Raw genomic sequence first — 16,351 nt, 5'->3', positions numbered from 1 at the left:
AGTCTCATACTTCCATAGGAACTTAAACAACACATCTTTCATACCAAAATTCCTGGAACTTCCATACTTTATTGGGGGCTGGGGATAAATATATTTTATTTTTTTAGTGTAGTTTTTTTATTTACAAGTTAGAGAGGCCGATAAATTACTGAAAACTTTAGTGATGTTTTCTACTCTTGGGAACAAAATAGTCAAGTTCATGCTCATAAAAGTTAAGAGTATATTATTTATATTTATGAACTGAAATTGTATTTTGTTGTGTTGGTCTAAAAAAATCAAACATTGCTACCTGTCTAATAATCCCTCACCAACAAACTTTACAGGTAAACAACAAAACTTTAATGTTTTTGTACTTACCTCAATGTTTCCTGATTCTAAAGCAACGAGAACATCACTGTTGTTCTTTAAAAAACAAGCAGCAGAAACTCGTTCTTTGGTTTGTATTGTGGAGGGAATTGATCTATTCTTTGAAGGCCCCAACCTAAAAATTCAAATTTCTAAATGATTGCATGTTTTAAGAATAATATTTAATATAATTGAGTCCACTCACACATTATTGTCTCATAATGCATTATTTTATACAAATACACACAGTAACGTAGCTACAAATTATTAACTAAACTGAAAATAAGCATTACTAATAGCAACTACTACATTACACACAAACTATATAATTTAGATAATTATTAAACCTGTTCTTCTTCTTTTTATGACAAGTCACATTTCTACAAGTCTCTCTTTCCCCATGGTTTATTTTGCAACTCTTAAGATTCATCAAAGATAAAGGAAAATATGATTTTTTACAATACACAGATATTTATATACTTGAGTTGAAATGTAATAACTTTTCCTTTGGATTCTCTATAGAGTCCGATATTCAAATTAAAAAAAGTTATTTGAATTTTATAACAAGACAGTTTTCTTAAAACATAAGCTGTTATGCCTAGAGCTAAAATAATATAAAATAATCATCAACAACCAGTCTATAATAAATAGGAATATGTTGATTAAAACACTCGCTGCGAGTGACAATTGTCGTCACATAATACTGGCATGCCATGCGGATGACAACAATAGCAGACATCTACTCATTTTTGGCTGCCATTGCCTCAGTGTGAGCCTAGTAGTTGCCATGGAACGTTGTGCCTTTTGCCACATGTTGTGTCTGTTTCATATGTTGTTTATTCGCAATCCATTCGTGGTTCACAATTTTCGTTCGCTGGCTGTACTGTATTGTTTATTGTGTGTAGTGTAAGGTGACTGTGTATGTGTATTTATTATTGTATTGTATTTAGGCAATATGGAGGACGACAATGAAGTAGTGGAAGACTTAATGAGTGAACAGGATGATTCTGATTAGAGTTCAGAGAGTTCTGCCGATGAAGATGTTTTTGCATGTTTATGGACTGTTTTCAATTTTTTACTCAAAAACAATTTTTTTCACTATTTGTGCAATTGAAATGTCTTCCGCGAGTGACAGTGCCATTTGGGAGTAATAGACCCAGTGTCCTGTGGTACTGACTAAGCGGGGACCAGCGCCAGGTGCGGCTGACAACAATATTGTTGTCACAGTTATGACGTCACCAAATCTGGCAGAGGGTTACCTGGACAACCTTTTTTGACTGCTCTGACTTCATATTGGGTAAATTTTAAAAAATATATATTTTCCCGCATTTACCATGACCAGTCAAATTTTTTTTCAGCAGCGAATGTGTTAAGTGACTGTTAGAGTTAGTGATCTGATTTTTGTTTAATGGTGTTGTCTGATGGATAATGGTGTTGTGCGTAAATCGCATCAAAAGTTTAAAGATGGTCAAATTTAAGGAAGAATTCAAGGGAAGCTAAAACAAAGCCATTTGGTGATTATTATAGGTGTCACTCAACATATTTGGCACCCAGTGAACACAAACCTTTTTCTAGCTTAAATTGTCTGTAAAAATAAAGAGAAGATCTTGACACTTCTGGAAATTTCAAAATAAGGCACTTACTGTGAATTTAGTTATCTCTAAACACTCTGGCAAATTGTTCAACGAGGTCATCTGTACCCCTCTTGTTCTACGTGCACGTCAGTTTGGCCATCTTAATACTTTTGACAACGTTCATGCACAATACCATGTTTTCTCCATAAACATGGATATTCTCCGATGGATTTCTGCTGCACATTACCTTCATCTTACAGGAAACGAACAACACTCCTCAATCCAAATTTGTCAAGAGAATTAATAGAGGAAGCTATATTTATGCGACTGTAACTTAGTGCAAACTGGCTACTTGAACTCGGCAATGATGCACTGCACACACCGCGGAACTGTCACATGTCTGTCCGTCAAGGCGTAAGATCTAAGGTTGAAAAAAAAACGGCCCTTGTAGTTCATGTAACATTTTACCTTAACTAACTGTGATGGTAAGATCAAATAATTTCTTACATGGTTTAGGAGTTCGTAAACATTAGCAACTTTTATTAAAAACCTAATTTTTAATATTTTATTCCAAATATTTACATACATACAACAATAAATAGTAATAAATCAACTAGTTGGGACTTCAACTGCAAGCCATAAGCATATACAGCCGACTCTCGATAATTCAAACATTCGATAATTCAAAACTCTTGGTAATTTCGAACGTAAAAGGCCGGTCCCTTGAAAAACTCTCGCTATTTCGAAATTTTTCAATGCATTTTGATACACTCGGTATTTCGAACTTACCGCAGAGGACAGACTAATTTTGAACACGCAGTAATTCGAATTCTTGTCGGCGGAACTCTCTATAATTCGAAATGACGTAAATGAATTGAGGTTAGGCCGATACAGAACACGCAGTAATTCGAAGTTCACTCGACAGAACTCTTTGTAATTCGAATTGAGAGTCGGCCGGTGGGAAACAGACTTTTTTTAACCTTAGGGTCTAAGGGCTGTAAAATCAGCTGTTTGTTTAGTTTAAAACTTCAATGTAAATACTGTACGTCATAAGTTATAATACAGCCAACAAATTACGTAATTTTCGGCATTTGTTACGAAATATGCTGTGACAGTTGTTTTCTTTCTTTTCTTTGCAGACAGAAGTTGGGCCGGAAGTGTTCGACGCACTATTTGTGTTAAACAAGGTCGTCGATGAGGCACGAATCAACAAGAAAAAGCAATCAAAGATAACAGATTTTTTCAATTAATCATTAGAAATTAATGTTCTTTAAGTTTTGTTAGTTTGCCGTATGACATTGTGTGTTTAATAAAAAAACTCTTGGTAATTCGAATAGTTTTCTTTTTCCTCTCAATAAATCAAAACTCTCGGTAATTCAAAACTCTCACTAATTCGAATTTTTTTGCATGTCCCGCCAATTTCGAATTATCGAGAGTCGACTGTATCTAAATAAAATGATAGATCATTTTGACTGTGCCTTTGAATGTGAGATTGTGCAATTAGTGGATACTCGGCAACAACTTACTGCAATGGCAAGTTCACAAGAGTACCACCTCTCAGACCTTGTCTAGAACATACATTTTTATATCATTAACACATCTAAATGTTATTCACTAAACTGTACAAATTGATTTTCAAGATGTTTAGCAATAAAACATGTTGTACATTGCACCACAAAGACTTCACTGCTGGTCTAGACTGAGTGAGACCTAACAGACACACTGAGCCTCCGAGCTGTAAGGCGTCTGCCAAAATATCAACATGTTAACATAATTTTAGAGGATATTGTGTGACTTGACGCACATATTATTCTGTTATAAATCTATTGTTTATGTCCATTTATGTTAACTAATGTTTTTCATCATCCCGTATTAAATCGTTTAACTAATTCTTCAAACATTAATTTATAATTTAGCATTCACACTCAGATAAAAAATGTTAAATAAAAACAGTAATAGAAGTAAATCTGTTTCTATAAACATTTTCATTTTATGACAAAGTTTAGTTAAGTATTAGTTTACATTAAAAACATATTAATACAAAATAATAATTTTGTCATACTTTCAAGAGTGAGTGTATAACCCAAACTTGAAATTCTGAAAATAATATAAACAAAACATGGAGTGTCACACCACAATTATTAATTATTTTAACAGCTGGCCGGAGAAAACTGTAAACTGATAACATGCTCACAATGAGATGTGTCCACATGCAGAAGGAAGCTATTATACCACTCTGACTCTGCATACTGAAAATTAACAACCTACTCAAAATTAAACTAATAAGAGTTTTTAGAACATTTTTAAGAAGCTGTCTGATTATACAACAAATGAATGAAATAATTATTCTCATCAATATAAAAATTTACAGAATTAATATCAAGGAGACGAGAACTAATTGGCACTTAATAAACATGCAACCCTGTTTTTCATTAAATTAAAAATTCCCCCTAAGGAAGGAACCAAATGTCTGCCACACTAATTTTAGTAAGGATTAAATAGGGAGCCTATTGGAAGGATTAAAAATACTAAACAATAATTTTGTTCAGGAGTCATATATTTTTACATACTTATTACCAAACAACAGATATCTAAATAAAAATTATATCGAGATAAAGAAACTGAGAGTCACCATTTTAAACCGAATATTCTGTCTTTATCTTGTTAACTTTCGAGCATTTCACTTTTATTCACATGTCTAATTATGTTTGTCAAAAAAATCATCTGTGACAAAAAGTACTTTTACCTTTAACCTTTTTTATACCATCCAATTTTAACCTCCACAAATGACCACCTAAAATTTTAGTACAATCGGTTGAGTAGTTTATGTATGAAAACGAAACATACAAAGGCACTTTAGTATTTATAGTATAAATAGGATGTCATTCATTGTTAGATGTAACTTTAGTTCTACAAGAAGTTGAGTTGTATTTAATATTATGAATGATCATATTTTATTTTTAATATTTGCATTAAGAAGTTAAATGAGAGAAGACATTAAGTCCTAACTTTGTCTCTTTAATAAATACATTTTTTATTTCACTTGTGCAACAATGTGAGATGAGTTTATTACTCATAACATTTCAACTTTACACAGCTTCTAGGAAGCTAACTTATTTCCTGATAAGTACGGTTGAGGAAACATGCCAGTATAGCAGAGTAGTTTTGGCTCCTTCTACAAGTACTTTACAAACAAGTATTTAATGTGTTTTCCTGACTTACTGGAAGCGAAGATAAGCAGAGTTGGGTCTACGCTGGACCTGACTGACAGCTATCTTGTACACTTCACTATCATGGGGCTCTTGTAACGCACACTGCACAATATCAGGTCCATGGTTCCTGCGCACGTCTACTCCATACGATTCCACAAATATTACAAAGTCTGACAGCTGTTTTAAGATCTCTGATGACTCATCCTGCGACTAAAATGTAGATTATTAATGTTATGCATCTGCATGTATTGAAAGTATTAATTGCATAAATACTAGTAGAATAATACATTATTTAATTATTAAATGGTAATAAGAAGGAAAACAAATGTTAATTTTAGAAATCAAATTTTAAATTAAAAAGATTAACTATAATATTATGTAGTGTAGGTGAAGTGTAAAACTATTATCCTAGTAGAATTAAATTATTTTAAGAACTAATCAACCTAAAAATCCAGACATGGGCATACCATTGGTTCAACATGTACAATACCTCATCAAAGCACTCTTAAAATGAAATGTATCTGACTCTTATAAACAAAAGTGGTAACAAGCAATTCACAAACCTTACAAAAGGGAATTTCAGGACGTAATTTAGTAATTATTTATTTTGCAGTAAAATACTTGTATAGATATATTACTGCTAAACTTAGACAGTGTTATGATTCTTGTTTCCCCTTATAATAAAAGTAACAGAAAAATATTTTATAACTTCTTTGAGTTTCTATTGGTTGTGCCTTTACTGTTCATTGCCACTCTGTTTGAAAGTTATTCTGATGTTTTTAACACATAACCCAATTTATTTAAACATTACATAGAGTTTACCATTAACAATTGCAACCATTTCATTATTTTATAGTCCGCAATATGTTATCTATTAAATTGTTAGATGGCCGAGCACAAGAGAATCCTGTTATTCAGGACTGAGAAATTCAATTATACATGTAGGCATACTGTGTGTTTTACTTATTGTATTGTGTATACCATATTCTAACTAAATAAATCTGAAAAGTTTTCATCTAACATTTTAAGTACAACTTATCACAGTAATATAAAGTATGAAAATATAAATAACATGGATAAATTAAAACTATTTTAAATAAGATTTCAATTAAAGTATTATTTTTGCATATACGAGAAACATGCTACATATTTTTAAATTATTACACTGTATATTTTGCATATATTATATAGTTAATGTTATCATATTAGTAATTACGTAGGTTTCAGGCTCATTAAAAACATTTTTTTTGTTTTTTTTTACAAATTATTAGACATTTAATTATTGTTTAGTGGTGTACTAAGTAAACATACACACAATAATTATTAAATATAAGAAACACTTAATTACACAAAATTAAATTAACTGTTATTACAGATAGTCACAACACATCCAAATATTTGTTTACTTGCCTAGGAGCGAAGAACCAATTTGGTATGATGGGTTTAAATTTAGCTAATAAGAAACTAAGTAAAATATGATCTGTGAAAAACATTATCATCTCATATTTTTAACCCTTTTGATACACACCCTTTCTAACCACTAAAACTAGTGCAGCTGACAATCACGGTCTTTCTTAGAAGAAATGCCTGTATTGATTTTAAGAAAACCAACAACGGATAGATAAATCTGCCTTATAACCAATGCACCTGCAGCTGAAAAGGTATGTATCAATTTTGCAATGTCTTGAACAATATCTGATGTGTTATTTCATTTGTCTTTCAGCACATGTTAACCTTAAAAGTCACCAATTTATAAATATTTTATAATAAAAACCTCATTTATATTATTTTCTTTTTCTACTGAAATAATAGTTGGGCTTTTCTTTTTCATTATACTTCAGAGAATATAAGTTTAAAAAAGGAGATTAAAACCTGGTTTTCACACTACTGATCATTTTGAGATCCTTTAAAAATAGAAGCCAATGATTCAACAAACCACCTACTACTTTGCAATAAACAATTATCTTGCGTACTACCCCAACAGAAAACAAAATTAGTAGTACAGTATACTCACCTTTCCGATGGTAAACAAATGGCTATATCGTTTGTAATCTGTTAACAGATCTGCTAGTCCAGTTACTTTCAATTTTGCTTCAACAAAGTCCAAATTAAAATACCATTTTAAGAACAGACTGTAATTTCTTGAGTTGGCAATGTGATAACCTATATAATACCAGATGTAGTTATCACTTTTTGGCAAACATGCCAGATTGCCATTGCATGATTCTTCATAACGAGAAATTAATTTCAAATGCAGGTCCTGCAAACGAAGGAGAGAAATTACACATAAGACAAATAGACCATGTACAAATGTAATGATAAAAGCAATGACACATACTATAATTTATAAACAATATAAAGGAATTAAAAATAGCCTATACTACATTTGATACAAATATATTAAGAAAATTAATTATAGTTAGTTAAGCTTATTTTGAAAATTTAACTAGAAATAAGTAAAAGCTAGTTACAATGTTTATGTAAATTTAAGTGTAAATAAGTTCAAAGTAAAATTTACTAAAATTTTGTATCAATTTAACTGCTAACTATAAATTTATAACAGTCTATAATTCTTTCTTGCGGAAAATTCTTTTTAAATACCGATGGAATATGTTGTAAAAAATCCTTTATGTGAATTAGGAATCCTCTACGTGTTTTCTCAGCAACTCTACATCAAACTTCAAGTACGGTACTTTTTAATTTACTTTACCTTAAGTTTGTCTTCTTTCTCTAATGGCTTCTTGAGGTGATAAAGTAAAAGATCATGAACAGCATAGACGTAGTACTTTTTGCCAGTGTTGTATTTTCGTACAACAAGTGATTTAGTGAGAAACTCATCCATCAATTTGGTTACTTCAAAACTTGACAGCCCCCATAAGATTTCAAGAACCTAAACAGAAAAAAATGTCTTCACACTGAGCAAAGCTTTAATTAAGCTGGCTATTTAGTATTACAATACAACACATACACGGCTATGGTGGGAAGAGTTGATTCAATGCGAATGTTGAGTTTAGCTCCATTTTACCCTCCGCTTTGTGCATATACCCAGCAAGACCAAAACCAGGGTACTCTACTGTTTTAGTCTTGCTGGATTCCTCAGACTCTAGATTCCAGGAGTCAAATCTGTGCTAGTGTCAGATCTAAACCACTGCACTAAGCAGAAGGTGAAATGGGGCTAAACTGTGTAACATTTATATAAACACATATATTCAAAAATATGTTATACAAAAGCTTCTTGCACTTGTTTCTAATAAAATGTGAATAATCCAGGCTTTTCCTGATTTTCATCGTTGGTTGCAGTCCTAGTTATATTCCCACGAGAGTATCATGGCTTAGAATATATCACACTGCCAACCAATATTTGAAGAATTTATCAGAAAGTCATCTGTTAGGGAATTTACCAAATTGTGGTTTACTTCCAATCTGTAGAACAAGTAAACACCAGTACCGAACAATACCCTCCATAGTTTCTGCAAGAATACGAGCATAATTTATGTAATACATTACTGGCTCTGAAATACTTTGTTTGCCCTAAGATAATACAAGAATTTAATCAGATCATCATGACAAGACAACAATAAAATAACTATTGACAAAAAAGGCTGTGGTTTGTCATAACGTGTTCGTTACATTGTAGTCATTGATTATGAAACAACATGTCATAAGGCTTCTCATAAACATAATTATTTGGTTTGAACAGTTCAAATTGTCCGACCGATCATCATGTGTGCGAGAATATCGTTCAGACGAATATTTGATCGATGAACTGATAAGATATCCACCAAGCCATGCCACTCTGAAAACGAAAATTGACAAGTGTAGTTGAGTTTAGGTTTGGATTTCTTCTCTATATCAAAACATAACATCACTTTTTTTATTTTTATACATGTAATCTGACAAGGAATCAGAGTGTGAGTAAGAAGCTTGTTCACGTCTAAACTGAGACGTTGAGTCAGTCAACTTTAATTGTCTGACACATCGTTATGTGTATGGAAGGCTTAACACGACATAGGGGTAGAGCTAACCAAAATAAACTCTACTAGACTAGTCCACGGACTCTGTAAACAACTCTGTGAAATTTGTCGATCTTCACACACATCGTCGATCTTCATTCACAGATTTATGGATCAAGTAGACAATAGACAATAGACAATATTCTTTATTTGCAGTTTCTTTAAGAAATACAATGGCGTCAACATGTGATAATCTTGCTTTACAATTTTATGTATCTATTTGTTTATTAATTTTTTGTAATGTTTTGTCATCTTATAAAAGGTCAAAAAACTCCTTGGTCGAGTATAAGGGTCGCTCCACTAGCCAGTTCTGAAGTTCATTTTTTAACTGGTTTCCTCTCTTGTCCTTAAGGTTTTGTGGCATTGAGTTGATGATTTTGCGGCCAATGTATGAAGGTTTTTTGCTAAATGTTGTTGTGTGGTGAATAGGAAGACTGTAGTCGGCTGCTCTCCTAGTGTTGTAAGAATGTATGTCTTCATTTCTTGGAAGGTCCAGCTGATTGGTGTAGATGACAACTGCAAGTATGTAGAGTGATGTGACGGTTAAGATCTTAAGTGACTTGAACGCTTCTCTGCAGCTATCTGTAGGGCCTAGGCCTGCAAGTGTTCTAATAGCTTTTTTTTGGAGGATCAGGATTTTGTTAAGGTTGGCCTCGGATGTTGAGCCCCAAGAAATTAATCCATATCTAATGTGAGATTCCACCATCGCGTAGTAGGCTGTTTTGGCTAATTCCGGGCCTCCCATCCACATCATTCTTTTGACTACAAATATCCCAGATGAGAGTTTCTTGGTCAGTGCATTAATATGATCTCCCCAGGAAAGGTCAGCATCAATTGTGAGCCCCAGTAGTTTTGTCTTTTGTTCTGTTGAAATACTGGGAATATCTGGTATTTGTTCATGTCTTCTGCTAAAATTGATATGTGTGGTTTTGGATGGATTGATAGCTAAGTCGTTTTGAAGACAGTATTGGAGTGCTTTGTCTGTAGATGATAAAATGCTAGTTACTAATTCATGTGATGTGTCATTTGCAAATAGAAGAGTTGTATCGTCTGCGTACATTATAGTCTCTACATTGTCATCATTGATAAAAACAGAAAAGTCGTTGGTGAAAAGAATAAACAAAAAGGGGCCCAGTACTGAGCCTTGAGGCACTCCTCTTCTCACTGGCAGTGGCTTTGATCTGTATACACATTTTTTCCATTCAGATTTTGTTGAATTTCAGTAATTTGTGTGCGATCTTTCAGGTAGCTAGCCACCCAATCTTTTGCTAGGCCGTCAATACCTAAAGTCAAGAGTTTTCTCAGGATGAGGTCATGACCCAAGCAATCGAAGGCTTTGCTGTAGTCAAGTAGAATAGCTGAGACATGTTTGCCATCTTCCAGGTTGTCTGTGATTTTTTCAAGTAAATTGGTAACAGCTGTGGTGGTGGATCTACCTTTGAGAAATCCATGTTGATTTTTTGTAATAAGTTCATTTCTTTCCATGCAGTCTAGCATTCTTGACAGAGCAATCTTTTCTATTATTTTTGAGTGTTGATATTAGCGAGATAGGGCGGTAATTCTCTGGTTTGATGAGGGATCCTTTCTTGTGTTTTGGATATATTTTAGCAGTTTTTAAAGCAGAGGGGAATTGTCCTGAACTAAATGATTTGTTTATTATGCTGACTAATGGAGGTGCTAGTTGTTTGGCACAGTGTTTTACGACCTTTGATGGAACCTCGTCTACTCCACAAGATAACTTAGATTTTAGTGAGGATATTGTTGCAATGACTTCCTTTGTGTTAGTAGGTTTTAAAAATAGTAATCGGGTATCACTTTGTGGGAGGGTAATTTGGTGAGTTATTATTGTGTTTTTAAATTGTTCCCAATTGTTTTCCAATGTGGAAGCTGCTATTTTCGAAAAATATTTATTAAAGTGTTCAGCCACAAGAACAGGGTTATCCTCTATTTTGCCATCCATCTCCAACTGCATATTTGCTTCACCTTTTTGTTTATTTTGTTTCTCCGAGTTGATTGTGTCCCAGATGGCTTTACTCTTGTTGTCAGCCTGATTAATATATTCTGCTGTTATGCTTCGTTTGAGATTTCGGAGTTTAAGGTCGTAGGTTTTCTTTTTTTCTGTCGTTGCTATTTGGTCATCATTATTTCCAGTTAGTTCATATCTGTGTAAGGCAGTTAGAAAGTCTTCTTTTAGAATTTTTACTTCTTCATCGTATTGTACATTAAGCTTCCTACTTGGTTTTGCTTGTACTTTCTTCTTAGGACATACATGGTCTAGTGTTTGTCTTACTGTTGTTAAAAACAAGTTATAGCTCTCTTCAACATCTGGTGCAGCATGCACGCTCTCTCCCAATTTTCCAGAAAGAATTCGTCTTTAAGTATGTCAAGATTTTTCCTTGAAAATATTCTCCTCACAGTAGCTTCTTTCTTAGAGGACAAATTTGTTTGCATGTTGACGGTGTGCAAATCTGGCCAGTATGATCTGATATCCCAGTCTGTACTACTGTGAAGTTCACCATATCTTCTGATATGTTTGTGCAAATACAATCAATAGATGTTCTGGAGTGATAAGTAGTCCTTGTCTCTGGGAGAGATAGCCGCTTGATACCAAAAATTGATAGTTCATCCTCAAAGAAAGTGTTGTCTGTATTTACAGTTAATCTGTCTATATTGTCATCTCCCATTAAGATTTGGAGTTTAGCTTCAGCTTTATATGTAGTAAGTACGTCAGCTAATATGTCAACAGCTAATTTGACTTGTCCTCCTGGAGGACGATAAACACCAAGTACATAGAGTGTTTTATTCTGGATATTAATTTTTGTTAATGCAGTTTCACATACCAGTTCCACGTTCCTATTAGATATGTCTATTGCTTCTGTTTTAGGTTACGTTTTTTCCTGTACATAGATTGCAACTCCTCCCATTTTATGATTTTTCCTACTGTAAGATGTTACTAATTCATATCCACTAATCTTGGTAAGTAATAGCTTTTCTGTGCTCAATCCATGTTCAGAAAGTATCAGTATTGTTGGTTTTAAATCATTCATTAGATGGTTTATTCTCTCTACTTTTTTTTTATAGTCCTTGGACATTTTGATGAAATATAGTTATGGGAGCTATTTCATCTTGTGTAGGATAGAATTCCAAAATATTTTGATTTTGTGTTTTTTTGTACCCTGTTTGTGCCTTGTCTTTCTTGGACGTCGAAATTCTAAAAAAGGAGCTTTTTCAGTATGGTAATATTGATCTGAAGAGGTGTTGTTCGTGAGTTTTGTCTCATGTCCATTTTCCTGGGTTTCTTGGTGGTCTTCACCTACTGTAATGGGTGGCAGCAAGGTGTGGTGTGTCATGGTTGAGTTCTCTTGAGTAATCGGCAAGGGTGTGTTATTACCCTTCTCCGTATTTTCCAGAGTAGAGGCACTGTGAGTCTGAAGTGTAAGAGATTGACTTACTGGGATGTGTTTATCTGCTTGCGTGTGTGGTACTATGTGTGATTCAGCCCTAAGATGTTTTGCTAGATCATTGTCCGAATAACTGTTCATTTGCTTCACCCATTTGCTTAGTGTGTCATTTGCCACTGGTGAGAAATATTTGAAGGTTTTTCTGTGTCCTTGTAATTGCCACAATGCAGTGTGATTTAGAGTTGTATAGCTCCTCTTCTGGGATCTTTGATGTTCGTACAACCGCAATGTGGTCAGTTTGTTTTCCTTGATATTCGTGGATAGATGACACATCATACCCTAATTTTTGTAGCTCCAGTTTTTCAGATTGTTTAAACACTAGTACTTTGTGTTCATGTTTGTCAATGTTGAGTTTTTTTATGTCATCCAGTTGAAAAGTTTGAGTTTCTTTCTTTATGGAGCTGCATGTTGTCATTCCTTGTGGGTAGAAATGAGACATTAGAGCTGCCACACTGTTTGTGCACCTGTATGAATGGTGTAGGATTTTATCAACAGTTGTCAGCTTCGTGATGTCGTAGTAGGTTAAGTCATGTATTGTTCTATTTATATAAGGTATCTGGTTAATGTCACCAATGAGAAGGGCTTCCTGAGCATTTGCTAATGCGCATGCATAGAGTATTTCACCAGCGTGCATCATCAGGGCTTCGTCAAAAATCACTCTTTTGTAGGTGCCTCCCGATTCCATATATTTTTGTCTTGTTTATCAGGAATGAGTGGACTGTCCTGCATGCATCCTTTGTGTCATCACGGTTTGGTTGTTTTCTGGCTTAGTCTCTCTCGAAAATCTTTTGCCCCTTCTTTCGTAGGGAAAAGCACTAGGTCTCCATCTTTATAGTTATTGATGATAAAAGTGGTTTTACCACACCCTGGTACTCCCTGAACCAATTTGATTTTGATGTTAGAGGGATCTTTAATTTGGAGGTGTTTTACACTTTTGTAGAGTCTGATTTGGTTCATAATGACTGTTTCGTCAGAGACTAAAATAATTTCATTTGTTGGTTTGGCACTCGAGGGAACCGAGAGTACTTGAAATTGTTGTTGTATTGAAGTTCTATGAAATGAATACCATCAAAGCCAAATTGATAATTTATTTTTGGATGGTTACCTAAAAGCAGTTTTTTTCCCGTCTTAAGATCAATTACATCGTAACTGAATTTCGAAGCAGTCAGCTTCTTCTTAATTTGGTCCAACGTGCTGTTGTTTAGTGTGTTATTTTTGTAGAATTGGGAGAATTTTTGAAGAAGTGTGTATTCTGCAGTTTTCCATAGTGTTTTTTGTTCTTCCATTGCAGCCACTGCAAAGCTTTGTACCATTGATTCTTCTCCTATTTTAGTTGAGTGTAGAGCAGGGGTTACAGTCTCATTGCTTCTCCAGACATTGTAGATACCTGTCTTAGGTGCCAAACGGGATATTGTAAGTTGTGAATTGTATTGATCCTCAAGTATTCTGTCCAAAGATTTTTTAATTGTTTTGTCAATGGTATACAATCTGAATCTATGTAAGTATGCATTGCAGGAGAATTGTTGAAAGACTTGAAGGATATCCGCAACACTGGTGATACCTAGTTGCAACGAGCTAAGCATGTCACTTACATCCAATGAGAAAAGTACTGGGAATTTGATGCATTCGTTGATAGTTTCGTTAAATTTGAAAAGTTTTTCTTTCCAGTTGTTTTGCTCTGATGAGAAACATATTACAAAGTAGATCTTCTCTTTGTCCTAAAAATGTCACAAAGCTATTGTATGAGAGTTTGTGTTCATTTCACCCTTTTAAAAATATCCTTCGCTGTTTTCTGAGGTTAATTTCAAGGAGCATTTTGTTTTTTCTACGTCAAAGAACCCAATCTCACACAATTTAGGTCTATCATCATCGTTGCAAAGAGTTGTAGATATTAGTGGTATTTCATCTGGAATGAAGCCGGACAGTTTTAGCTTTCCAATCACTGGTATATCTTGAGGGTCTATGGTGGAGATGCGACCGGTATTAGAGTTAACTGCTACAGCTCTAATAATTCTCCTGCTCATGCTTCTTGTCTGAGTGATTTCATTGTCCTCATCATCGTTAAGTTCTTGAGGAGAGGCATCTCTTGCAGCCTCGCTATCAAGTAGTAAAATGTGAAGGTCGCCGTCGCTTTTCGGAGATGAACTCTTCAAACTCGTTGCGGTATTTGCTAGCTCGTTTTCATTTTCTATGTTAGTAATGTTAAACATGTTTTTTGAGTTATCTCTTTTTCGACGGAAACATGTTTTTTTCCTGTTTTGCTTAATTGCTTTAGTATTTTCTGTATTTTTAATTTGACTTTGGGAAGCAATTTTTCCTTCCAATAGTACGATTTTTTGCTCCATAGCTCGTTGTTTTTCTTTTAATTCCTTAAGGTCACAAAGAAAAGTTGGTGACATCCAAGTAGTTGTAGGTTGAGCTTTAGAAGGTTCTTTTATTTCACTGATAGGGCAAGGTCTGTCCGAAATCTTGTGTTGAGTGGTTGTTTCTTTTTCCAGGAGTTTGGATTTCAAATTGTCAATGTCTTTGATAATTATATCCTTCCATGATATGTAATTGTTTCTTATCATGCTCTTCAAAAATGTCTTGCATTTCTTGGAAGTATTGCTTTTCCTTCTCTAGTTGTTTTTCTCTTTCCTCTAGTTTTTGTAGTAATGATTCAATCCTCCGTAAATATGTTTCTTCCTCTTTTTGAACCTCTTCTATTTTGGCTTCCAAATTCACTATGTTTACCATAAGTTTGCTATTTTCTTTTTGCAAAAACTTATTCTCCTCTTCTAGTGCCAGTCCTATTCTAGCGGCCATGGCCAGCTTCTCATCTTCTGCTTCAGGTTTAGCAAGTGATAAGCTGGTTTCAAGTTCTTTTAAGGAACTATTTAACCTAGATCTGAAGTGGTATGATTTAGGAGTTACTATCTCATCATGAGCTTGCAACATTGTTTCTTCTAAATCTGGTGTGGTATGAACTTTTTGTGAAACAATTTTATTACAAGAAGGCTGTGATACATTTTGGCCGTGTTATTGATGAAGTAGGTGATGTTAAGGTGCCACAGGCATTGCACCTCCAGGTTTTTATTTCATCGTGTTTTATCATTTCATTCAAAGTCTTATCTTTTATGTTAATACAGCCATTATGGTACCACAGTTTACAGGGTCCAGTGCAAAAAATGCCAGAGTATTTTACCCCAATACTACATACTCCACAAGGGTATTTCGAGGATGCCTTTTTTGGTTTGACCATGGTTGTCAATGAAAGATGGACAGTTTTTTATGAAGTGTTTTGGCCGGTTCACTATGTCAATGAATAAAGATGGACAGTTTTTTATGGAGTGTTTGGCTGGTTCACTATGTCAGTGGATAAAAATGGACAGTTTTTTATGAAGTGTTTGGCTGGTTCACTATGTCAGTGGATAAAAATGAACAGTTTTTTATATGGAGTGTTTGGCTGGTTCACTATGTCAGTGGATAAAAATGAACAGTTTTTTATGGAGTGTTTGGCTGGTTCACTATGTCAGTGGATAAAGATGGACAGTTTTTATCAAGTGTTTGGCTGGTTCACTATGTCAAATGAATAAAGATGGACAGTTTTTTATGGAGTGTTTGGCTGGTTCACTATGTCAGTGGATAAAAATGGACAGTTTTTTTATGAAGTGTTTGGCTGGTTCACTATGTCAGTGGATAAAAATGAACAGTTTTTTATGGAGTGTTTGGCTGGTTCACTATGTCAGTGGATAAAAATGAACAGT

The 16,351-nt window shown here is 34.1% G+C and overlaps 1 protein-coding gene across 2 annotated transcripts in view; it reads right to left on the bottom strand.

The window, feature by feature from the left end:
- Positions 1-270: 270 nt before the first annotated feature.
- Positions 271-16,351, bottom strand: part of LOC124372214 (apoptotic protease-activating factor 1-like) — a 46,058-nt gene continuing 29,977 nt past the window's right edge. The window contains exons 6-10 of one of the 2 annotated variants that reach the window (XM_046830581.1): positions 7,842-8,021; positions 7,146-7,391; positions 5,142-5,341; positions 3,446-3,487; positions 271-481 (exon numbers count right to left, since the gene is read on the bottom strand). In XM_046830581.1, the coding sequence (XP_046686537.1) occupies positions 286-481; positions 3,446-3,487; positions 5,142-5,341; positions 7,146-7,391; positions 7,842-8,021 (864 nt within the window). In that variant the 3' untranslated portion in view covers positions 271-285. The remainder of the gene's footprint in view (positions 482-3,445; positions 3,488-5,141; positions 5,342-7,145; positions 7,392-7,841; positions 8,022-16,351) is intronic. The other variant, XM_046830582.1, reaches the window with a different exon arrangement.

The sequence above is a fragment of the Homalodisca vitripennis genome, unplaced genomic scaffold (genome assembly GCF_021130785.1).
Source record: "Homalodisca vitripennis isolate AUS2020 unplaced genomic scaffold, UT_GWSS_2.1 ScUCBcl_2747;HRSCAF=7811, whole genome shotgun sequence".
NCBI classification, from domain to species: domain Eukaryota; kingdom Metazoa; phylum Arthropoda; class Insecta; order Hemiptera; family Cicadellidae; genus Homalodisca; species Homalodisca vitripennis.
This window is presented reverse-complemented; position numbering and strand designations above follow the sequence as displayed.